This window comes from Motacilla alba, chromosome 3, assembly GCF_015832195.1.
Source record: "Motacilla alba alba isolate MOTALB_02 chromosome 3, Motacilla_alba_V1.0_pri, whole genome shotgun sequence".
In the NCBI taxonomy this organism is placed as follows: Eukaryota; Metazoa; Chordata; class Aves; order Passeriformes; family Motacillidae; genus Motacilla; species Motacilla alba.
The window spans coordinates 66,168,923-66,195,237 of record NC_052018.1 but is presented as its reverse complement, the minus strand read 5'-3'; the positions used below and the strand labels follow the sequence as shown (position 1 = coordinate 66,195,237).

At 40.3% G+C, this 26,315-nt stretch overlaps 1 protein-coding gene across 16 annotated transcripts in view; it reads right to left on the bottom strand.

The window, feature by feature from the left end:
* Window positions 1–23,406, bottom strand: part of STXBP5 (syntaxin binding protein 5) — a 105,767-nt gene extending 82,361 nt beyond the window's left edge. For 7 of the 16 annotated variants that reach the window (XM_038134093.1, XM_038134095.1, XM_038134094.1 and 4 more), the window contains exons 1-3: window positions 23,113–23,399; window positions 22,502–22,884; window positions 20,594–20,691 (exon numbers count right to left, since the gene is read on the bottom strand). In XM_038134093.1, the coding sequence (XP_037990021.1) occupies window positions 20,594–20,691; window positions 22,502–22,654 (251 nt within the window). In that variant the 5' untranslated portion in view covers window positions 22,655–22,884; window positions 23,113–23,399. The other 9 variants (XM_038134085.1, XM_038134090.1, XM_038134089.1 and 6 more) reach the window with 5 other exon arrangements.
* Window positions 23,407–26,315: the final 2,909 nt, after the last annotated feature.

Here is a 26,315-nt window from a genome sequence, read left to right as displayed (position 1 = left end):
TTTCCAAACTATCACCACAGAGATATTGACATCTTTTTTTTATTATACTGTGATAAAAAGTCTTGATAATACAAAGACAGACCTGGTATCAGATTTGCTACTGTTACAATAGCTCACGAGTATATAAGACAAACCTGAAACCATTGCAGCTTTTAACATTCATTCCTAGATACTTCTCAAAACTATAGCTGTAACATCTAACAGTACTTAAACATTTGAAAATTTTGACAAAAAATATCATTGGCTAGAGAAAGACGCAAATCATTGGTTTGAATTGTATACAAAACACTAAATCCAGCAGATTACTCAATGTATTCTTATGTATAGCACTCCAGGACTGCATGATATACCTGCATATTTTATTACAGTAATGCATGTGTAGCAGTTTTTTCCCTTAATCAGACCCTGAATTATTTAAAAAAATAAAAATGCACCACTCTAGCTCATCAAATCTAATGATTACTATTACTTTCACATGCATAATCTACAGCAACCATCTCAAAGAACAATCTGTCAAGACACAGTTATTTAGCAAGAGAGAGTTATTCAAAGAGTCAGTACTACAGTCAAAGACTGCCCAGAAAATACACTTTGACCTTTCAGATCCGTGTACTACCAAACAAGGTAACATATAACTTGTCTTATTGCGAGGGCAAAAACAGATACAACATTCAAAAAACTGATGTTAGATCCTATTACAAATATCATAGTAGTTTAAGAGGGTATAGCAAACTACTACTGCTATTTGCTATCGAAGCTTCAGAACTTCCAGTGAAGTGGTGGCTAAACAACTGGCTGGAAGTTGAATTTCCCAACTTCCAAATCAGCTACCAATAATGTTCATTCCTACATAAGTACAGATCAACTTCCTTAAGTATTCACTTTGTTTACAGAACAATGCTCAGCTCCTTTAAAACACTAGAAGTCGAAAGAGTCCATGTTAGCTTACAAAGAAAACAATCTCAGACTGATAGAGTAAAAAGAAGCTCTGTTTTGAAAAATACCAAAGTCTATAGATCTCAGCAAAAGTTTATTAAGTGTTTTTTGTATAAAAGTAATTGTAGCAATTTTAAAGCACAAACCCACCCTTTTTTGCCTCAATTTGCATGAGTTTTTTTATTTTAAAATTAAACAATGCCTGAACTAGTTTTCATGTAAACTGATAGGGAACAGATAGGGAGCAGTAACTTAAGTACAATCCACTTTCTAACAACAGACAGGCATCAAAGCACTTTTTAAATGTCAAAGTTGTTTACATAAATGTCCACAAATACATTTCCCAAGCAGCTATAAAAAGTGCCACCGAATTTTCCATAAAGCCTGCATTTGGTAGAATTTTCTTAGAGCTGCCAGTGAGAGGCAATCATTCATTGGAACAAGATGTAATCGAGCAGTACAAATGCAAACAGGATAAAAAAAAATCCCAAAAAACATGATTTAAAATTAAACAAGAAACAAGATTGGTTTTAATGATAAGTTTCTATTTGCACAGTTCACAGATGGCAAAGCATGCTATTAAATGAAGAGGTAAAAACATCAATTTAGACCAAAAAGGAAAAATCTAAAAAGGCTACAGGCTTTACTTGATTTTACTCACTTTGCTTTCTGACATAGGTTGTACTCCTTTAGTGCAAGACCTCTATTTCAGCACTAACAACGCAAAGATGACTAATCCAGTACTTTTTCTGGGTGGGATGGAAGAGAAGGAGAACAGCAGAACACAAGGATAGGAAACCCTTAAAAATACTGGTTTCTACGACTACACAAGATGCAGTGAAATGGGTGGTAACTGCTAAGTTCAGTAAAGTTTTTCCAAAGGCTGCATATGTAAGAGTAAATCCAGGAAATAATGACATATTTTTGAAGAACTTCATCAAAATTCAGAGATAAAACCTTTGTTTTCTGTTGCATTCTTCCAAGATCTGCTCACCTGTTACCCATTTAATCCAGTTTAGTTTCAAGTCAAATTTCAACATGTTATTACATCCTATATCCCAATATTAATAATTAACCAGGCTTTCCCTCTTTTACATGCATAGCGTCATGGCCAAGAATAAAGACAGGGGCATTCTATGCTCCTAGAACTGAGGTATACTTGGAATAAGAATAATGTCTCTTCTCAGAGTCCAGATATTTTGTACAAACATTGCCAAGAGCAGCATTAACAAGTGTAATGTCCTAGAACTAGATGCTAAGTGAATTATATACTTACTTTATTTAGCTTATGAAAACATAAATAACCTTAGATATTATCTAATAAAATGACAATTTCACATTTTCAAAGAACATAGCCAATCCTTGCCCAATCAACTATTGTCTGTCATCACCTATTTCTGAATATAAAGTGTTTTGCTAGGTCCAGAAAAACTCTCTTCATTCACACAGCATGATCTAGAATAGTTCCCTTAACTCTTGTCTGACAAGCAAAATCTCTTCAGTTATTCCCAAGTCACCAAGCACTGGATAGAAGTGACAGAAGACTGACTGTAATCACCAGTTATTCCATCTCAGCCTTATTCACACACAAGCCCATTCTCTAACCCCCTCCCCACAAACTTCATAGCAGTGCGTGTAGTCTCCTGAGCCAATTTTACCTGTACCTCATTAACCCTTTACACCACTAGGGGTCATTTAGATTAACACCACAGGTACTGTTACCACTCTTCATGCAGCCACTTTCACTCACTTGCTTTGATAAAGGCAGCAGAAAAAGCAGGGGACCTAGGCATAGCAAGAGGTCTTAAAAAATATCTCAAACTAAAAGTTGGTCACATCTATTAATTTCTCCCCCAGACTTTGCTGTAGTTTCTCTCTCAGTACTGATATCAGGTCCTTCCTTTGGACAAAGTCCTTTAACACCCAACTTGTGGATGAGGTTTAATCTACCCTTCTACTTCCCACACCACTTTTCATTGTACTAATGATGGAAAAAACTTCCTCTTCCAAACACACTTTTGAAGAAAGTTTAATCACTGGAAGTTTTATCAATACAGGGACACAGGTATACCATGTTTCTGCTTACACAGCTTTTTGAAGTAGTTACCAGCAAAGTCACTTGTTAAAGCCCTAAGCAGGTCGAGGATTAGAAGTACCAACACTTCCATGGCACAGGCAAGACCTAGATCTCAAATCCAGGTGGCAGGTACAAGTTTACCTCTTCTGTCTGTACCAAATTGATACAACAATCTGTCCCCAGACTCAGAGCAGTCTTTCAGCTATGAGTCTGGGGACAGACAAGCTGAAAGACCTCCCAAATACCCCACATGATGTTCACAGGCACAGCATCACAAAAAGCTGCTATTGCTTTTTAAGTATTTCAGCTAGCAGTCTCTAAACCATAGTAATTCAAACATAATGAAATTAGCAGGTCTTGGGACAAAATTTTCCTCGTCTCCTCAAAGCAGAAGTAGAGGCTTCTTAATCAAAATGACACTAAAAAATTGCTAAAATTAGCCTCAAGTGTGAGCAACCACAGCTATCCTTTAATTGCTACATCAAGTATTTTGTAACTATAAGACAGTGTTTTTCACTTTATCTTACCTCAAGCCTCCTCAGGTTCCACTTCAGCACAATTTTCAGTTTTGCGTATCACCAAAGGACTGAGAAACTTACTATTTCACTGCTATCAAAATAGTAGTAACCATTTTATAGGTTTGCTCAAAATTAGCACCACAAATGAAATCCAAGGTACAATTCCAAAAATTCAGTAGATGGCACTATTCCACAAAAATCAAGAGAGGAATCTATGTCCTTGCATAAACAAGAAGTACCATGGAGCTCAAACTCTTATTTTAAATAGGAAAAAAACAATGCTCCCCCATTAGAGTGCCTTGCATTTTTTTCATGCATTTCATAGAACATGGAAAAATACATGCCAAATCAGAAAAAGAAATCATTGTTTTGTGGAAATAGTTGAAATTTTACTTAGCTATTTTGATGAGGCATTTCTGGTATTATACAGAGCTCCACTTCACACCACAAAAATACCTGCATACCAGTGTTGCAAAAAGTAATATTTTTATGGTTTGTATTTACCAGAAATCCAATTTGACACATAATATTAAAAGGTTGACATTGTCCCTGGAAGTTGCTTATGCAACCTTAATTCCCATCTCCTCAAATCCATGATGGTAATTTATTTTTAAAATTTAATGCACTAGCTCAATTGTAAATGCTTTGCATTATTCAGCCTAATTTTTTAAGTGTCAAAAAGATAAGTGGTCACTAACAAAACCTAAATTGCCAGATTTAAAAAATTGGCATTAAAACGTGTGTCTTCAATATGATTAAATTGTAAAGTGTAGCCCTAAAAATAACCCTACCCATTCCATCTTAACTCTTCTCTTAAAATTTGTTGCAGGTGCCAAATTAGATCCTGTAGTTTGCTTCTTTCTCAGTGTACTTGAGGACTTCAGATGGGTCCTTTCCTTAGCCCCAAGAAATGCACCACTGAGCAGTGCTCAGGAGTTTCCACAGGAGTACAAATACAGAGCTACCGTTTTGCACAAGCTGTGAGTTGCAGAAACCCAAGCGTTTTTCTTAGCACTGGGAAGGGGATAATTCAGAGAGTGTAATGGGAATTCCAAGAACCCAAGGCCCAGTTTAAGACTAAAACAAGATGGAAAACAGATCATCCACAGAAAAAGCACAGTCCAAGGTACTTCTCCTGCAGTTTTTCCTACTAGGAAATCATGGAGGGAAGGTATTACCTTGCAACTGTAGCCTCAGTCATTTTTTTTTTCTGAGACTTTAGAGTATCTCCCTATCTCTTACTCACTTTACTCCAGTGCTTGTCAGATTCGAAGTGATGTCTGATACTTCAGGCAGTGCTATTCTGCCCTGCTATTACAAGAATGATTGGTATACTAGCAGAACAAACAAATAATCTGAGTCTGAAGAGTTACTTCCATCAACTTTGACTGAAGGAAAAGAAATATTCAGATAATACTTTGCCATAAATTTCATGAAAATATGAAGCTGAAAAGAGTGGAAAAAAGAAGATGCAAAGAGGAGGGAAAAGCCAGATTAGGTTCATATCCCATCCAAAGCATTACCTCAATGGCCTAAAATACGGGCTCTGTATTCACAGGAAGCACTTCCTGTGAAATTACAACACACACGTAATAGTACTACAAGACTGAGTCATATGGCAGCAAGTTTCACAGCAAAAATGTTTGTCTTTCCTCTAGATAAAAGTATCCAAAATTATAGATGTCCATATATTACAATTCACTTCACATAACTGAAATCATTCCATAACTGAAATCATTCCAGTTCCAAAGGAACTTCAAGTGCCATTTGGAGCAAATTCTTGCCTCGAGCCCCTCAAAGACACAGAGGGGCTACTGATGCTGCTCAGAACTTGAAAGTTTCTTCCACAATCCTGCACCTTAGTGGTAGAAATATCTACCACTATTTCTGCATCATAAGACAGTCTGAATAAAAAATACAAGCACTGAAGGTTTATAGTTAAATCTCTGATTGAAAAGGAACAAGGAAAGGTTCAGGGCTTTGGGTTTGTAAAGAAACTTGAATATTTATGTGCACTTCCTGCATAGTAAATGAAAAGCTGCAGAAATAGTAGAGGTTTTCCTTTCCACAAAGCACTTCCATCTCCTTCACTACCACCCTGCTTCCAAAATGCCAAGAGAACACATTCACATTTCCAATGATCCTCTCACTTTTTTTACCATGGTAAAGAGAAGACAATGTAAAGAGCAAGTCTGCACAAAGATATGCTAGAAGAAAAATACAGCCAGATTCGTCAAAATTATTACCTACAAGGTGATTGTTGTTAAAGTAAAGAACTAAGTTTCAACTCTTTTTTTCAAGTAATTTGGGTCTCACTGGAATCTTCGGCAACATATTTATACAAGAACCACTTACAAGAAAGTGAAATGGCTACTGTGCAGTTAAAACATAAAACCTACCATTTATGCATATCCCAAAAAAGTAACCTTGATCATCACCACTAGTCACAGTACTACCACATACAGAAAATTTAAAGAAAAAAAAAATCACTTGCTGTTTGCGGCAGACTATCACCACAGTCCAGACCTTTATTGAGGTCTTAATGTTAAAGCTTGTAGTTACAGATGTCAAATAGACAGGTTTCCTACCTTCTCTATGGAAGTTTCCAGCTGTGAAAAAGGGCACTTCAGAAATGCCATAACATGAAAATATCCAAAGGCTCTCAGACCTTAAAAGAAAAGCATTGCCTGGAAGAGGACTCTTCATCCAACCTCAAGATAGTTTCTATGCACCAAATCCAGATCATTAAAATTAATGTGGCATTGTAGATCCATCAATTCAGACCCGCTTTGAGTCAGAACCTCCATCTATGCACTGCAGTTCAGTGTTCAATGTTTTGAGTGTCAGCTTTTTCTACTCAGCAGTAGAGAAAATGAAATTAATTCATTTTGGAAATTCACTTCTATAGCACCTTCCATCAAAAATCTGAGAGGAAAACATGTAATTGTCAGCCAGCTACAACTCCCTAGAAGCTGTAAACTGTGGAAGTTTTATGTATGCTCTGCACAGAGAGGAATAAAAAACACATGAGGCTCAAATATAAGCTGGAACATCTAAGCTGGTATGTGTCAGACAAGTCACCTGTGGCTGTCCTCAAACATTCACTAGGGAAAAAAAAAAAAAACAACCAAAAACATGGGAGAAAACCACTGTTTCCAAGATTTCACTAGAAAAGTTTGAAGAGAATAAATACTACCTTTACAAGGTACTGTTTAAAGTTTACTTCTTTCAAATGTCAGCATAGCAAGCAGATTGGCAATGACACAGGAACAAATAATCCCATTGTATACTTACAGCATCCAATAGCTCTGTGTGAATTAAAAAAAAAAAAAAAAAAAATCAAGAAGCGCGTTAGGCTTCGTGATGGTAAAGAACTCCACCAGAACAAAATTCAAGTCCCATATGTATTAAGAGAAAAAGCTAAGGAACCTTTTCTGGCTAGCTGCATGGAGATTTACTTTAGTTCTTTGAAGTGACACAAATCTGAAAGTGTTTCACCTGCAAAGCATCCCTACTTCTTTTGCAACAAAGGACTATAAAAGTTCACAATTGATACATTAGGCACTGCAACCTGAAGTCTGAATACTACTCATTTTTCCCTCACAGACTCCGTCTGCTCAAGTGTCTAAACTTGGTGAGTCTACAGAGAACTAGTAGTCTCCAAATTCACTGTGAGGTACAAGACTTCAGAGTCAGGATAAAAACATTTCAACACAATCAAGCCTTACACCTCCTCACAAACCATATCCACACACAAACTCAATCCTCTCGAAGCAAAGAGGAAAGAGTTAAATCATTCACCCTAGATCACCAGAGATGTAGGATAGTTACATTCCTAGAAACTATTCATGGACAAGGGCTACAATCAATTCTACCAGAAAAAGTGCTATACTATAAAGCACACTTGAAAAAACAAAGATAAGTATTTTTCAACAATTATTTTCTGAGAAAAAGAAACCAGTCACAGAGATCCCGAAAAACTTAAAGATGAGATTTTAAAGGAAAAGTAGAAATTACTTCTATTACCCAACAATTTCTAATAAGAAAAAATAGCAACTATAAAAGAAACAATATAATCTCCTTGAATAAAAATGAAGGAAGAAATATTAATTAGTGGACTGTTGCAAAAATCCAGGATGAAATATATTTTACTAAAAACCACCATGATAGACTGATACTGTATTCCAGTCAAACATCAAGAAAATTAGTACACTGAATGGCATTTATTAGTAGTCATTAAAAAAAAATCGACAGAGATCTAATATACCAAATAATAGCTGTGAGCAGCACTGAGCTACTAAGATAGTTCTGGCAACTAAATATATTTAAAAGTTCTTGTTAGAGCAGAAAATTATATATTCATAGCAGTTCAGTATCATTCATCAAGACTTCACTTACATTGATCATCTTTACATATTGTCCATTAAAACATGAAGACAACGCTAACAAGTATGCACCACTGAGTTTAATTTCATCATATGTGAACTTCCCCCAAATTAACTACAATTGTATAATTTACAGTTATTGTCTGTACTACAGCAAATAAAAACAAGTAGAGAATCCTCTGGTATTCTGAAACTTTTAGGGTGGAACTTTTGTAGAATGAACTATGTGGGAAAAGCTTTCAAACTATGCTTTTAAATATTTTACCTGCATTGTAATCAAAGCCTGCATAATTCAAGTTTGACATGAAATATGATTTCAGAAATATGTTGCAAGAATAGTCTCTTTATATGAGTCTTTCTACAGCAAGTGAGATTACTCTCCTGGAAATGCAAGTCCATTACTCGGTATATGAAAATAGCAAGCATTAGCAGGATCTTCTTTGGCAAATTGGTTACAATTACTCTGGTAGCACACTGTGACCGCTGAGAAATGGCACAGAGTAGCATTTCTGCTTTAAAACTTACTCAAGGGAATGGTTTTCTGAACTTGCCCAGCACTGTGTTCGCATTGCAACAGTAACTTCCGCTGCAGACAAAAAACTGAAGGCAGAGAACATCCTCAGATCACAGCGTGATCATCACATTCCTATCTGCACAACAGCTTCCTTGATAAGCTCACCACTACACCACTTCCACAGTCTTGGCATTTTACTTTTTACCATAGCATTAACACATTTTCATCAACTGATCATGCATCTCAAATTTTAGCTTTAGTAGCAAAGATGTTTCCTTACTAACAAACCAGAAAAGCTAAGAAAATAAGTTGCGTCCAAAATATGAAAACAATATGAAATACTGAGTTGAAATGAAGATGTGCTTCTGGTCATATGCTATGATACAAAATTGCAGTTTCTAAATATTTTGAAACCAAATTTCATTGTCAACATTATTTGATGTGCTCCTTGTCTCACTGGGAATTGCCAACATAAAGAATAGATCATCAAAAGTCAAAAAAGTTGGCAATAAGTAAATAAGTAGCAAAAATGCCACTTCTCCTTACCTTTTTTTTTTTTTTCCTTAAATCCAGAACATCATTTATTTGATCCGGAAATTATTGGCAGAACATTCATACGGGAAAAAAAATCTTTTAAACTGCCAGAGTTCAAATGTAGTTTTTGTCCTTTGCTACTGAGGTAAGGAACAAGATTGTACAAGTTAACTCCTGCTGTCTCTCCTCTAAAATATGAATAAATTAGATTCCCCCCCCTTTTTTTTTAACTAACCCTTTGACTATTAACATAACTGAGACTATATTCACAATATTTCCATGGACCAAGTCTGTATGAAAACAGGGATAACAGTCACATCCTAGGCAGCCACATATACTGAGGGTAACTGAAAAAAAAAAATGTGAACCTATACCTCTGTTTAGGGTTTTTTTGAAACTAAAGATAGAGAAGCACAAAAGTTTAAGAAAACACTAGTATCCTTTGTCAGCGGCTACTTGAACTCTATTTCCTTTGACAAACAGCCCTTACGAAAACATGGGAACATTACTAACAAGCAATTACTAACATTACTTTTGACATGTAGGCTACCTGATCTCTCTCTATCCCTGTTAGTAACTCAGCAGGATTTCAAAAAGGCTATATTTTCCACCTGATTATTTTATTATTTTAAACAATGAGGAGATATACACCATGCCAGCCTTTTTTTTTTTTTTTTTTTTTTTTTTTTGGTGACTTTCCTTTTTATCTGACATTTAGGGGTGGCTGTGGAGGTAATCTTACTGCATCAGTTTACTACGCAGATTTGGAACACATATAAAAGGGAACACCAGGCAAGTTATTGTTTTGCAGCCCATTCTCCATATTAATAAGCATCACTAAAGCTTAGAAACTGTACCTCTAACATCAACATTACAAAGTCCAGTTAAGAATGTTTTTCAACTGTGAAGACGAACATCTGCTCTGTTTAACAAGGTAGTATGACTGGATAGAGCATATGCTAAAAAACTAAGACAGGCATGCTAAAACTATTAATTGAACATTAAGTGATCACAAAAAAAAAATTAGTATTCCACCTTTTTCCCTAATGAGCAAGTTGGAAAATGCAAATAGGTCCATCTGTTGCTACTGACTAGGAAACATTGTTACTAGCTGGGAAAGAGAGAGGGCCTATAGTAGAAACTGTTATCAAAAACATTGGACACCAGCTGGATCACCTCTTTAGTTGTCTACTCTTGAAGAGCTGCATTTATCATTATTATGTGAACCAAAAATCTAATAAGATTACTTGTACACATACAGAGTACAAGCCAGACAGCAGCTTCAAGAGGCTAAAAAATACAAACCTCTGCTTACATAATATGAATCACACAAAATAAAATAACAGCTCACCAATCAGAAGTAAAAACATATTGCTTTATTTGGATATGCACTCTCTCTAATTCACTGGCTTACAAAGTTCCAAAGTTAAACTCCTGTGGCGTTTACATGAGAATATAAAGCAGGAAATGACAATTCTTGGAGAATCTGTGAGAGACAGCTCAGAAAAGGGCGAGTTTAATCTATAGCCTTCTTGGTGGAGAACCTAGCCTCCACTATCCACCAGCACTGCTTATAAGAGCACTGTGTGGTTTGAGTGGGACAGGCTAAAGACTTACTGTGAACTATTATTATGTCAATCCTAGAAGAAAATTAAGCTTCAGGTTTCCGAAACATAAATCAGGTTTTGTTACTACCTTTTTAAGGTGTTAATAAAACAAAATCCTAGACATTCAGCAAAACTGGCAAATATAGTAGCCTTGAATTATTTCTATCAAGCTGTATGCTTCTCTCTGTACAACAGCAATCAAATGATTGATTTGGAAAACTGCAACACTTTGGACTGCCCTTTTTGAAGTATTACAAAATCTGCATCGCTATTATTACAAAACTTCTGGGTTTTTGTTTTGAAGAAGCCATCTGGACACAATCCTGAGTCATGTCCTCTAGAAGGGTCTGTTTGAGCAGGGGGAAGACGCACTACATGACCTCCTGTGGTAACATCCAACTTTACCCATTCTGTGATTCTGTGAACCTCGCATTCCTTAAAAGCACTTTGTTTTCTATACTTGCAGACACACATTTCTTGCTTCACCTACTTTCACTATTCTTAACATTCAAAACAGAATTCATTTAGAGTATAATATAATACTTAGAATACCTCTAAGTAACTGAAAAATTAAAAAAAAATCTCAAAACCCTCAAGTAAAAATCTGTAAGATTACAACTATTTAATCTTAGCATTAAGAATACTAAGACTATGGATGGAAGACTATGCATGACCTACTCCTGATATTCAAAAAAATTTTTCACTAAAATCAATCTCAATTCAGCAATTGATAGAGTTGCCTCAATACAAACACCATCAATAACTAGTTTTCTTGTTTAAGCAAAGCTCAGGTATTCAAAATAGACTAAATCACTGCACAAAGTGAATAAGTTAAAATAAGTAGTACACAGACCAAGGATGCCATCCAGTTGTGCAGATCTTGACACAAAGCCAGTTTTAGAATTTCTTAAAAGGAGAGATTTTTTAAGTGGAAGACAAAATGGTTCTCATTTGCGTCAGTCTTAAACTGAACATCATTGCTCCAGAACTAAACAACAGCCACAGAAAAAGTAATTTCATAAATGCATTGTAAAAATCACAAGGAATCAGGATTCAGTAAGAGTCTCCAGAGGCTGAGAGAGTTGCTACATATTTTAGAAATTTACTAAATAAGGCATTATACCACTTTACCAGTCCTCTCTTCCAAAATATTTCTGTTTCAGCTGTTTCCAAGACCTTCATTATTTTAATGTGTCTAAATTCAGTGATACAAATAACACTGACAGAGATTTAAATTATGTCTTTAGCCCATCTCCTGTATTCGCACTGAAAGTCAACAGCGGTGGTAACTTTGAGTACTTCCTTTGATAAACATGTAAGCTGTACAATTACCAAGTGCCTATGATAGAAGCGTTGACATGAATGGGGTCACTAAGTTATCAGGAATTCCACGAGGCTACACTTGACTGGCATTCAAGTACCAATTACAATACCACAAATGAAACTTATGGGTCAGCAAAATAAGGGAACTCCAAAAGCTGCTGGTAGACAGCACACATGCAGTGGGTAAGCAATGCGGTTTTGCCTCACAAGTAACACAAACCTATTCCTCAGGCTGGCAAACTACTACATGTCAAAGAACTACATCTCTGGGAAAGCAGAGTCTTTTTTATTTAATGAGATGAACTTTGCAGGATCAAGAACCACAATTAAAAAAAAAAAAAATGATCAGTTTGATGGTGCACTTTAAGATATGCACATTGAGAGCAGGAAGAGGAAGAGGGAAGATCCAAAAGATTAAAGACTACCACAGTATTAACTCTCTCAAAACTATTAGGTACTCCAATATTTTTCAAAATGTAAAACCATTACCAGACAGCTAAGATCAAGGGCAAAGTGAACTGTTCCCAAAATCCACGTCCTGCAGTTCTGTTTATCTTCATATTGAATGTAATAATTTGCAGGTTTTATTCTGTTTCTCACTGAAGTTCTACTCAGATAAGCCAACTTAGTCACCTAAATTTATTGTGTAAGAACACTTAACCTTTGCCTTTTGAAACCTTTGTACAACAAAGGGACCTGGACAATCAGAAGTCTAATGCAGTTACAAAATTTCTGTCAAACAAAGTTTTGTTAGGAAAGGTTTGCAACCTTGATTTGTGCCTTCATGCTTTCTTTATCAAATCTCAAATCTTAAGCTGCTTCTACTCTTCCAGATGTGACTTGACTAAAACCACTCATGTCATCTCCTGCAGCAATAATGCTACTTCACTTCTAAAAGCCATTCCACGGTGATCAAGAAAGAACAAATCTAGTAAAATGCCAAATTAAGATGTAAGTGAATTGAGCAGTGTACCACAAGTCTGAAAGCCTAAGACTGGCTCCAGCCATCCAATTTCCTCTTACTTCCTTAGTTTAGCCTAACCTCATCAGGTCACACAGTCCATATACCACCTCAGTGTTTCACACAAATAGCAAAGTGGTAAAAGGAAACAAACTGTGCTAGTGCTACAGTAACCAGAAGCCTTACAAACTTTGCTTGCTTTCCAAATATTTCTTTCCCCATGTTCACCATGACCCAGCAAGTTTGAAGCTGCAAGGCTATATCCATTAAGTTTCTTCTCTGTCAGTAAAATACCTAGAAGGAAGTTTTCATTGTAAATTTTTGTAGATTATAGTATGAGTTTTAATACAGTTATACTTCAAGTATTCTTGAACAAAAGGAATTACTACTAGAAGTTGCATTAGTAGAATCGAAGTATATGTAATAATGCTTCCAATGAAGACCTATTGCTTCCCCACAGGCACAGTTGTTACTGCATGGCCTCACCAACAGTCCCTTCAGGAATAAACCTGCTCTAACACAGCCTAACCCATGGCTGCAGTCCTTCCAGGGGAGTACCTGCTCTCATGTGGGATTATCCATGGCCACACACTTTCAGGTGCTCCAGCACGGACATATCCACAGGCACTGATGTGTCAGTATCCACCTGCTGCAGCACAGACTTGTCCTGGGGCCTCCATCCCTTCAGAGGTTCCTGCTGCTGCACCGACAGCCACAGGCACTTCCAGATTGTCCTGACTGACCCAGATCCAGCTGCTCCCACGTGGACTCATCCGTGGGTCAGGTCCCTTGGAGTGAAGCTCACACCGCAGTCCCAGCCAGCCCAGACACACAGCGAGTCCCTGGCCACCTGCCAGCCCGGCACATCGCCGCTGCTGTTATCACAGTGTTCCCAGGCACAGCACAGCGAGGTGATAAAGCAGCACGGCAGCAGCGAGAGCAAAAACCAGCCACTAACGAGCACTGGACTCTAATGTAGAGTCAGGCAAGCAAGGCTCCTGACAAGCACCTGCCAATTAATAGCTAATCAGCAATTACAGCTATAAATTCAATCTAGCACATTCCAGTCAAACCTGTCATTATCTCAAATCCTTTGAGCTGCACATTGGGTGTCATAGAGGATTGTTGCATTTTAACCCCATCTAGGAACTAGTCTCCACAAAGACATTTGCTCACTGCCTCAGGTGAGATGGGGAAGAAAAATTGCAAAAGAGAGAAAATTCACAGTTTGAGATAAAGAATGTTAAATGGACAAAGCAAAACCCACCCTGCACGCAAGCAAGGCAAAACAAGGAATTCATTCACTGTTTCCCGTGGGTGGGCTGGAGCTGCCTCCAGGAAAGCAGGGCTCCTTCATGTGTAACAGTGACTTGGGAAGACAAATGCCAATACTTCAAACACCCTTTCCCCCTTTTTCTTCCAGCTTTACATCCTGAGAATGACACCATATGGCAGAGAATATCCCTTGGGTCAGCTGTCCTGGGCTGTGTCCCCTCCCAGCTACTTGTGCACACCCAGGCTGCTCATTGATAGGGTGGGGTGAGGGGGAAAAAAGACCTTGGTTCTGTAAAAACCCCGCTCAGCAATAAGGAAAACATGCCCACATTATCACGACTGTTTCCAGCACAAATCCAAAGCACAGCCTCAACCCAGCTACTGTGAAGAAAACCAACTTTACTCCAGCCAAAACCAGCACACTAAGTTTCCCAACAAATAAAACCACAGATTTAAAAACTACACCATCCTATTTATTATAAAGAACTCAGTCAAAACTTTCTCTATGTAGGACTCAGTTGTTTTAATTCCATGCACTTTTAGGAGATACATGCCTCACCATTCCCATTTTGGCCCCATTTCATTTCAGAATACCCAAAAGAAGCTGTTTTTCTTCATTTAGAGGATGGGAATTTTTCACTAAGATAACAATAGCCACGTGAACAAAGCGCTGGATGATATGACAACAAATGCAGTAGAGTTAAAAGAAACGGAAATGTGACAAGATTAACATATGGTTTAACAAGAGTAGATTTCTTGTTTGAACTACTCTGTGTGAACTGAGTGGCAAGGTAAACAATAAACATTTTCCTAATAATAAATAATCAGTGTGTCTTTGACATGACACTACTGCAATATTTTTAGTAGCTTTATGAAGCACTCTTCCCAAAACAGGCATATTTATTCAAAGACCAGAACACCAGTGACAAGGGTTGAGACCATTTTCTTCAGTGTACAAATGCCAAAAGACCCTGACAATCCAAGAAAGAGTAGTTCAGGTCAAATTTGGTGTGTTCACAGAATCAACAGAATTACAGAGTAATTTAGGTCAGAAAGGATCACCCAGCTTCATCTGGTTCACTTGAAAATGTGCCAACATCAGTTGGATGCTCTGCTTAAAAAACTGAAATCTTTGCATACTCTAAATAACCCCAGCCACTGTCCTACTGCAAGTGTAGAGCTACTACAGAGAAGAGCAAGTATAGAACTACTTCAATAAAAAATACCCAAAAAGCAAAAACCCCAACATACAAATATCTCAAGCTGATATTTCCATAAGGAACAAAATCAGTCAGACTGCCTTGCAAAGTCTGACTGATCCAAAGGAGAAATAATTTTAATGGCTATAATCACATCAGAACTTGGAAATCCTATTTTGTTTGAGTCTCAGAGAATTTACCAAATTGCTTGAATTTTGTAGTATACATCTACGGCAAAGCTATCCAGATGCTGCAACAAGCACTTCATCAGAAACTGACTGCATGGAACCACATACCCAGGCTTTTGAGCTAATTTGATTAAAAAAAAAAAAAAAAAAAAAAAAAAAAAAAAAAAAGTGAGTTCCAAAAAGGCTGGAGAATGGAAATCACAGAAAACAAGATTTATACATCCCAAACACACAGAAACTTCAGCCATTTGCTTGCATAAGTCATCTTTTAGTGCTGAAAAGACTGTGGGGAAATTAACAGATACTGACATTCATGATGATTGGAATATTCAGATTTTTAATGATGGAATGATGAACAATCTAATTTTTCTCCTTCCTGTGAACTTGGTTTGCAAGAGGGAAAAAAAAGCCAAACTTTAAATTAATAACCTATTCTGCTTGGGAATAAAGAGGCACAATCTGGTCTGTGTGGAAGGTACAACACTTACTCTTAAAGGTATTCCCTTAATTCTCAATTTTTTCTAGTGAAAATGGTCTTCCTTTCTAGAACTTTCTCTATCGAGAGAGGCTGAACCTCATGCTGCAAATGCGTATTTTTAAGACACAAAGCACCAGTAGATATTGTATTTATGTTGGGAGACTATGACAAAACATCTAATTTGATATATTGTCCTAGTTTTGCTATAGAAAAATTAAAGTGCAGAAAAATGAAAAAAACTTGTTTAAGATGGAGCAGTTAAACAGCAGGAAAATTCCTTCAATATTTGTGCTTTAGCTTTGAAGATTATTCTACCTTAAAAAAGCAAATAAAAAAACTCAGCTGACTATTATTATTAATTGTACAGGGGCTGGACTTCAAACTTCTGAGGAAACACCATCCCAAAGGCAAAAAAAAAATCCTGAAAAAGCTCATTACATCTTTCTCTAGGCTCTTCAGAGTTTACACACCCCCCTGTTCAGATCACATTACGCTTCCAGAGGGCCTTCTAAATAGAAGAGCAAAAGCAACGAGGAGCACAGAAGCAGGGCTCTTACTTATGACACTGAGCACTGTCAGGACGTCACGGGGTAAAGTCTAACCTATTACACCAAGTTAAACCTTGAGCAGATAAACTGAACTCTAACTCATTAGAAGGTTTTGATATCTGCTGGGAAAACAAAGCACAGCCAATTATGCACAAAACTTTCTAAAGACCAAGGACTGTATGTCCCACTGTAATGGTTCAGGTATGCACAGAAAAGAAGCAAAGCACAGGTGAATTTTTACCTACTTGATATCTCACATGTTGGGACAGTAGATCAAGAGGTGAAAGCCACCCTGGTAACAGCAGCTAAATCCCTCTAAGTATGAAGAAACCAAAGATACTGACTTGCAGTGACAAAAGAGGCCACCAGCAGCTTACACTGACCATAGCAGTTTGAAATCAATAACGAGCACAGGTGTTCCCTGGGAGGATCATACCCACAAAAATCCAGCACAGAGGAGAGGGAGCCTGAGGCAGAATTGCCACACAAGAAGCAGGCAACCAGCCAAGACTCACACACCTCAAACGCACAAACCCAAAGCTGAAACACGTTTCCTCCAACCACATCACAAACTCAGAGAAACAACTGGACCAGCATGCCTAGGTGAGTGCCACTACTTGTGAGAAATTATTTGAGGTTTTATGTCACTCAACAGAGTGCTTCTGCCCATGTGTCTTCCTCATCCCTCAATTTCCCTTGCAACACAGAAAACAGAATCCAACAGCTTAACAGTTTTTAACAGATCCTAGTGTCAGGAAGAGGGTCACATCAGGCTGCTCAAGGCTTCTACTCTACTAAACTACTCACTTTGTAACTTTTCCTTCTACACCGTAAAGTAACCAAGCTGTTGTTCATAGGTGAGAACAGAACAAAACTTGTGTCATTAATAGCTAAAACTGTTCTTTTTGGGGTGAGGAAATACTTCTCTAATTATGGATCTGTCTGCCTCCAAAAATCTTGCTTTTAAATCTGCTAGCTAAATAAGAGTTATAAATGTTTCTTAGTAACTAATCAAGTTTTTTAAAATGGATACAAGGGATACACTGCTCAAGCTAAACCACTGAATAATCACAAACTAACTTTCATGACTCATAAGGTTAAAGTTTTACACTAAAAGCAGTCTCTTCCTAGTATTTTTATGGACTTCTCTCCCACCTAAAACTGCAGGATCCACAACCAACTGCTGCTCATGGGCACAGAATGACAAAGTTGCCCCTCTGGCATACTGTGTTACCAACTACACCCATCAAGCCCAGAGGCAAAAATATTAACAGAGTAGTACTTCTAATCCCATTAGTGCAACATGACACCTATAATTTAGGCACTTCCATTTTTATAATTACTTTGTGGATTTAGAGAATTCAATACAGTGTTGATGTTCAGTATATTTATCCATTAAGATAAAGAAAGACGATGTCATTTAACTGGCAGTATATTTGTAACCACAGATTTTGGTTATTCAGAAAAAGCTTCAGTTCTATTTCTACAAATAATTTTAACAGCACTGCAAACATTTAGTACTTCTGTATAAGAAGTCACCCTGTTCTTCCAGTAGTGGTTACAGAGGCCTCATAAAGAGAAAACTCCTCACATTAACCTGTTCTGAACAATACCGGTTCAGAATTTAAAATACCCAAATTGAAGACTGATCAAATACAGAGAACCACTGTAAAGAGTCTGATAAATAGTCCAAAACCAAATTAGGACTGTAACATTATTTTCCTCACATATTAATGAAATCTCAAACAGGTTCTCGCTCTTTGATTTAAGAATATTTTACCTTTAATACCCTTTCCAAAAAAACCCAAACTTGTTTCCCCATTCCTCAGATTACTTGCAAAAGAAAGCATAAAAATATGTACCTTTACTTGAAAACACAAGGAAAACACTAATACCCACCTCCCATTTGCTGATAGGCAATGAAAGAAACATTATCATTCCTTTACTTCTATACTCTCACAACATGAACACAGAAGAAAATTAGGACTGCCTTCCATTGCACTTTTATGATTTTTCAATGAATAATACTTTACTGACACTCAGTCTTTCTAGTCCACACCTCATTTCAATTAAAAACACTTTTCCAGCTTTAAAGAGTAAGTGGATCCCACTTTAATGAACCCTTGCGCACAATTTATTATTCATAAAAACCTTAGCAGGCAAAGCATCCTGAGGGCTGGCTCTATCTTTGAGCAATAGAATGAAATAAGCACTTCTTGCAAGCCTCACTCTTACCCACTCTTCTCAAACCAGCATAAAGTAAGAGGCTGCTTTTACATTGGGAATATGTCTGAGTCTATTCTTTCTGCCTGCATTCCTCCATCACAATGAGGAGGTAATCACAGGAGATGCAAATTCTGCAGTGCTGTCTGGTTATAGGGCTACTCTATCAGCTGAGGGCTTTTAACCAGTTCTTCCAGGAATCAAGAGCTGTATCAAAGTACTTAGAAGCATATTCGCCTTCATCAAGTTAGAGGAGCACTAACATTTCAGCCTCTGCAAGAAACTTCTTCCCTTCCTTAAGAAAACACATTTTCTGTCATTTTCTCACAGTAATGCTTTCTTCCCAAACAATCTTGCAATATCTCTCTCAATTATTTAGAAAGCAATTCCTACTCCAAGAATTCACAGGTGTGTGCAGCCATGGATGAGTGCCCAGAAACAGGTTTTGTTGAGTCATCATTACCCAAACTGCAACATCATGTTGCCCAAAATTACAGGTGAGTAAGCTCTAAACAGGTACATTTTGATCTCTTCTTTGCCTCCAAACCAAGTTCTAACTTCTGTGTCTCTTTTTGCTTTCTCATCTATTCTACCAATATGAGCGTAATTAACACCACCCACACACAGATCACTCTTCATTTAAGTCAACATTATAACCTCTTAAAAAAGAAAATTTATTAAATTAAGTGTAGTTTCAAATATGGCATTAAGAACATTCCGTTATTACCCCTATTCCTCATGCTCCGAGTTAAGAAATCTGGAGCATTCATAATAGAAATCTAGTTTTTCAGTTGTAGTTCTTCAACTTTTAAAACCCTCTTATGGCAATTAACCTTATAGACAGGGTAGTGATATACCAGAAAGAAACAAAAAAGGTCTACTTGGAGACTAATATAAACACCAAAGGAAATTGTTAGATTTACCTACAATTTAAAGAGGATTAAGTCAATTTCTCTAGCAAGATGGCCTAAGCCTTCCCCATAATGTTTAGAATTCAGTCCGTTTCAGGACAACAAAGAATTCAATTCATTCTCTTATGCTGAAAAGTAAAGGTTCTGACAACAGCAGTGTGGATTAAAGACTCTACAGGACACCTTCTTTTAAAAATAAAAGTTTAAACACATATGTTGTTACATGGCTTGGATAGTAGCATATGGCTGTGGTACCATATGGCTATAAACATATGGGTAGTTCACTTTTTAGTGAACAAAAAGAAGCAGGGTTACTAGTGCTTTACTTCACAAATTCATTCTGCTTCTCTCTCTCACTTGGAAGCTTTTAGCAAGATACAATCCCTGTACCTTTTACTGCCCCCACTTGAAAACCTCATTTGGCAACACAGAAGTAGCATCAGGTCACTAGATCATTACAAAATTTATCTTAAGAACAAGCCCACCACCCAAAAAAAAGCCCAACCAAAAACCCTACAAAAAAACCAAACAAACACCACCTCACCAAGCAGCACAGAATGTTTCAACCCCAGAGGACAGAGCAGAACAACAAAACAGAGCTCAGCCCACGTCTCTCTTTAGATTTGCAGTCAGCTGCTGTAAATTGTCAGCACACTAGTAGCCCTCTACAAAATTTATCTATTACCTTGAGATAATGGCAACTGAGCAGCCGTACCTCACATCATTTACACAACTTAAACTGACACAAAGAACAACCAGAACAACCAAGCCACCCACCAAAAGCAAAGAGAGCTTGCTGTTTTACTCCTCTCCTGCATACCTGGTTCCCACCAGACTTCTGAATGGTTGCAGCAGCTGAATCAAGACATCACCTGTGTGAGGTGCGCTAAATCCACTTCAGAGTACAAAAGGATACAGCCTTAGTGCTCCAGTCTGAGTCCCAATGGCCAGTATTTTCTGAACCGGATCAAATGCCAAGGCTGAAGGTTGATAGGGGAAACCATGGCGTACAGTCTAACAAGTCAGAGCAGCGCAGTAACAATGGGTCAAGCAGGATACCAAAAATAAACAGAATCAAGACTGTATGTTAGAGAACACGATTCAATGTTAATCTCAATTTAAAAAGGAACTACAAAGCAATTTAATCACAGACTGAGAAAATCACCTGCCTTACATGAACCAGTTACAAAAGATTTTTTAGTCATAATTACTCATTCATCTTCGAGCATCAAGAGACATACAGACTTCCTGAAACTTAATTTGAATCTAACATTTCTTCTGCATAAAGACTGTATCAACTCAGCATTTCATTTTTTCATCTACCTCATTCCCTGACTAATCTTATTTTCAGCTCTAACAAAGACATTAAACTATTAAAATCTGAGATGTTCCTAGCAAGTTTGGCAACAGAGCCAGACTTATCATCAGAACTATTATAAACTAGTAGACTTGCTTTTCTGAGAATCACTTCAATTTCAATCCAATAGACCTAACATGACAGTGCAACCTCTCTCAGATCAGCAAAGAAAAAAAACAGCAACTTGAGCTTGACAGAATCAATCTCTCATCCTCTACTTCCCTCAAATAGAACAGGCAGCCCGAGAACTGACCAAACCAAAAAATACTTCACTGAACAAAGGCAAGCCCCCTCAACCATGGGATTCTTTGTTAATATGGAGCTATTGGCACATTTAGCTTTTTCGGTTAGCCAAGACTAATTTGGTAATTGACCAAGCAATGACTCCAATCATCTTCTCAGGCTGCAATTAATCAGAACTGAAAACATAATACAGGTGTCACCTACTCTTACTTCCACTCTAAATGCACACATCCTAAGCCATACAACCGCTAGCTTTTCCATTTCTAAGGCTTTAGTTTAAAGCAGAGGTGTTTCATGACCTCATAAACGCACAGCAAGCTTCTGATATACTCCTTGTACTTCCCTGAAGTTGCAGGCATATCCCACAACTTTCTGTATTTCACAGCTGAATAAAGTCTAACTGGCAACAGCTCTGCTCTTCTCCACATTCTTTGTGACCAACTCCTGAAAGCAGCAGAAATGCCTGCAATACACAAAAAAACCCAAGGAGAGTCCACAAACAAGCTCATCCATGTCAAGTTAGGCCATGAGTGCACCGCAAAGATAAAAATGAGTATTGATATTCCAATCAGCTTTTATTCCTCTTGATACAGCTGGTGGTTAATTCGCTGCATCATTTTCTGAACTGTGCAGACACAAACTGCAGTTATCATATCACAGACAAGCAAATAAATAAACGGGAACTTCTTTTCTAGACAGGATTTGCAATAGCAGCATCACCAACTTGGCAAAACACTGCAGTGAAACGACCACAAACATCGAAAGCCTTTTTCAGGCATAAAGGAAGAGGATAAATGATTTCCAAATAATGCAGAGGGATAGATTCCCCGTCCTTCGGGCCCATTAGCAGAGGCTTCTACTCAAATGCCGCGACAATCAGATCTGCACTACAGCTAAGTACCACTCCTTCCCCCATCCATCCAACTCTTTCTACGAAGCCTTAGTGAGCACTGTCAGGATCACTCGCATGAAAGAGCCTAGACGACGACAAATCCCGAAACTCTCCGAGAAAGATGACTAAAGAAATCCAGCAAGACCTGTACAGCTACACCCACCGCTTTCTTCCCGTCTTCGCCCCCGAAATAATCAATCCAAACAAGTAAACAGGAGCGGCGGGCAGGCTCGGCGAGGTCGGTACGGAGGAGCAAAGCCCGCAGCGCCCATCGCGGCGGCGCGCCCCCTTCCCCGGCCGCCCGCCGGCTCGGGGCTGCAGCATTCATTCACCTTGCAGAGCTGGAAGTGCTCGGACTGGAGCGTCTCCTGGATTTCGGTCTCCCGGTTCCCCGCCTGCTGCTGCTGCGCGGCGGACGACGCCGAGGCGACGGCAGAGACCGCCGTCAGGCCGTCCAGCACCTTCCTGATGTTAAATTTCCTCATGGTCCTCGGCGGCGGCGCTCCCGCTCCCCCGGCCTCGCCGCCGCCGCGCTGTCACCGCCGCGCCGCCCGCCCCGCAGGCGGCAGACGAGCCCCCGCCGGGGAGGGCGGTGCAGGGGCGGCCCGCGGTCGGGGGCGCCGCGCTCCTCCTCGTCCGCGGGGAGGGCGGCGAGCCGTCAGTCCGGCAGCGCAGGGGCGCTTCTCATCGGGGCCCGCGGGCTCGGAGACGGAAACTGGAGCCAAGCAAACAGGAGTCGGTCAGCCCACCGAGCGCCGCCACCGCCGGTCCCACGCTCGCCGCCCGCGGCCGCCCCGCGCCCTGCCCGCCGGGGAACGCGGTTTGCCCCGGGCCCGGCCGGCCCCGCCCCGGCCGCCCCCTCCCGCCGCCGGGGCTGTGCGGGCTGCCTCGCCTCGCCTCTCCTCCCCGCGGAGCCTCCGCGCCCCCCGCACGGCCCCCTCACATCGTGGCGGCCGCCGCTGTCACCCGTCCGCGTGCGTGCGCGCGTGTGTGCGTGCGTGTGCCGGTCCCCTCCCGCCGCCGCAGCCTCTCCCCCCGCGGCAGCAGCAGCAGCCCGCCCGCCCCGCGGCTCGGCTCAGCACCCTCCGCCTCCTCCTCAGAGCTGCGTGTGCCGCCAGCCAGTCACCAGCGGGGCTTCTCCCGGCTGCTGCCAGTGCCTGCCGCCGCCCGCCCCCACAACCATCATCCTCCTCCTCCTCCTCCTCCTGCCGTGGAGGGAGCCTCCCCCGCCTCTCGGTCGCTCCCCCTTGCCTGACAACGCGGAGCGCAGCGCCCCGGGGAGGAGGAGCGGCGGCGGCGATACCGCGGCGCCCGGCGCGGTAGCGGCGGGGCGGCCGCTCATGCGCGCTGAGAGCGGCGGCGCCCGGATGTGGCGGAGCCGCTGCCCCCGCCCCGCCGCGCCGTGCGGGGGCCGGGGCGGCGTGCGGGGCGCGGCGGGGCGGCCGGGCCCGAGCGCTGTGCGCCGGCAGGGCGGAGGCGGCGGCAGGTAACAGGTGGTGGCGGCCAGAGACTGCCGCGGGCAGCGCCGTCCCAGCCGCCGGCGCGGCGCTGGAGGCGCTCGACGGCTGCGGCGGAGCCGGGCCCCGCGCGTGGCTTCCCGCGGGAGATCCCCGCGGCTGCGCCTCGTCCCGGGCGGCGGGGCTGCTGCGGGCCGCTGCCGGAGCAGTGCCAGCGGGTCCCGCGGCGGGGCCGGTCTGGGCGGCGTCGGCCGCCGGAGCCCGGACAGCGCGGAGCGGCGGCGGGGCTGCGGGTGAGCCCAGAGGAGGGGTGCGATCCCCCCGTACCTCTCACGCCCTGCTGGTTGTGCGGCCCCGGCCCGCTGTGCGGCTGGGCAGAGGGCTGCGGCCGAGCTGCCCAACACCGGCCGGCGGAGTCACGGCCAGCTCTGCCGTCGCAAGGCGAGCGCAGGGGTTACGAAGGTGCCTATATTCATTTTTACGTCTGCAAAACCAGTTTAAACAGGTGGTACAGAGTCAAACGCTTCGTTCTGATAGCCCCTGTTTTAAAGTATTCTATATTTGCTTTTATTTTTCTTTTACTGTGAGCTTTTAGTCTGGGATAGTCAGTGGTCAGACAGTAGATATTATTCCGTTTCCGTCATGCTTCTTTATTCATGAAGGTCATAATTATTTGTGACTTGTTATTGAACTTCTTTTCAGCTAAAATTAACTGATCAATCCCTTTTGGAGGGAAAACTCGTAGAGATGTGAATCAAGACGTTGGCTCACATTTCCTAGCCTCAGCATGAATGCCTTAGCAGTAGAAGGCTCTGCACTCTGGAAAATGGTCCTTTCAGGTGGTGTTTCCAGACACGCTGTGTTAGCCCAGTGTCCAGTGCCCTAGTGCACTGAGGGATGGGCATAATCCTCATGCAGTGGAATTGCTACAATGCAGCCATCTTCATAACCTCAAAAGTAAAAAATCTCACAAACTCTTCATAGACCTGTAAGTTCTTGTTAATTTACAGCTGTATTGCCAGCAGGTATATGATGTACAAGCATTTGAAAGGAACCAAGACAGTTCACATGTTCTTGCAAAGTGAACTTACAGAGCTGTTCCTTGCATTGCTAGGACAGAAATGTTGGACATTTCCTGAGATCATCTTGGTAAAATGTGAAAGAATGCTTCCAAAGATGACAAAAGTCCTAGGAAAAAGAAAGAAGTAAACTTAAATAAGGCTCAGTAAATATCTGATGTGAAAATCAACTTAATTTTAAGAGATGAATATGTGCAGTTTCAGCATGTCTTTAATTATCTGTAACTTATTTTAGCTAACTGTGTGTAAGTTACAGAAGTAATGTCTATTTTCCCATCTATTCACACATGCTTAATATAACACACTCCACTGGGAAGGAAACTGGTAGAACTCGGCCATGTTTGAATGGTAAATATAAGCTGCTACAGCTAAAGACAGGTACACGTATAACTTTAAGAATGTAAGTTATAGTTCCTTGAGTCTTTCTGTTCAGTATGTTTTAGGCCAGGCTCTGCAGACACTCCTAGATACAAGTTTGATAGTATAACTAGCCTGATTTTTTTATAGGAATATTAATCACACCAACAACCCCCTCAAAACTGGGTGACAAATTAAAGGACATTAAAAACTCTCTTTTTGCATACTACAGTCTCTTTCTTTTTCTTACTTTCTATATACTTAGTCTATGAATGCATTCTTTATTTGGACTGTACATTTTTAGAGGAAAGATTGGATTTGATTTTCGATTTATGTTAGTAGCTAAGAGGAGAACCTCATTCCTTATTGCAACCTTGTATTGATACATGAAAACATTGAGGCAAGTGATACAATATACACTTGGTTGGACCAACACTAGTTCCTCTCCCTCATGCTTTCAGGTTAATGCCATTCAAGGAATCAATGTTCTCTGGGACTTCAGCTCTTCCTGTAAAAATGTGTCAAAAAAATTTCTCCATTTCTCCAGCAAATTAGTGAAAAATTTGTTGGGTTCACTGGGACATCAGTTGGAACAGTAAAAGGCCTTTTAATATTGTAGTTCAATAAATATCCTCTTTATCTCTCAGAATTTAGCTGCTGTATTTGAGAGCTTCTTTGGGCCCTCCAGCACTTACACAATAACCACATCCTGTTTCACAAACAAGACCGTCTGCTTAACCTCTTTCGTGCTACCCACTCAGACCTTCCGGCCTCCGATGTCAGAAATCACTTTGCCAGTTTTGTACTCCAGTCCAAAGCCCAGTATCTTGCACAGCTGGACAAGAAGCAGTCAGACCCAACTAGTGTGCAACGTTGTTGTACTCAACTATGACAGAGCTGGGACAGAGCCAGTGTTAAATGTTCTCAAGTTTCTTAGGCCCCAGCAGTGCTGTGGAAATTCCTGCCATCAAATGAATCCACATGGCTTACGTTTTCTTTGCCTGTCATTTCTTACTGATCTTGTTATCTAAGGCTGCTAGAAAATGAGAGAGGGAATCACTTGCTCATTTCTTGATTGATATTCTACAGATACCACATAAACAGCCAGTGTTCCTAATAGGTGTCTGAGACAATGGGGCATGAAGTGTTCTACATATCAGTGCCCACAGACCATTAGTTAGTGTAGGTCAGACTTGTTGGGTCTTTTGCCTCAAGGTATTCACAGCAACATCACAGATGACTGTAGGGTACAG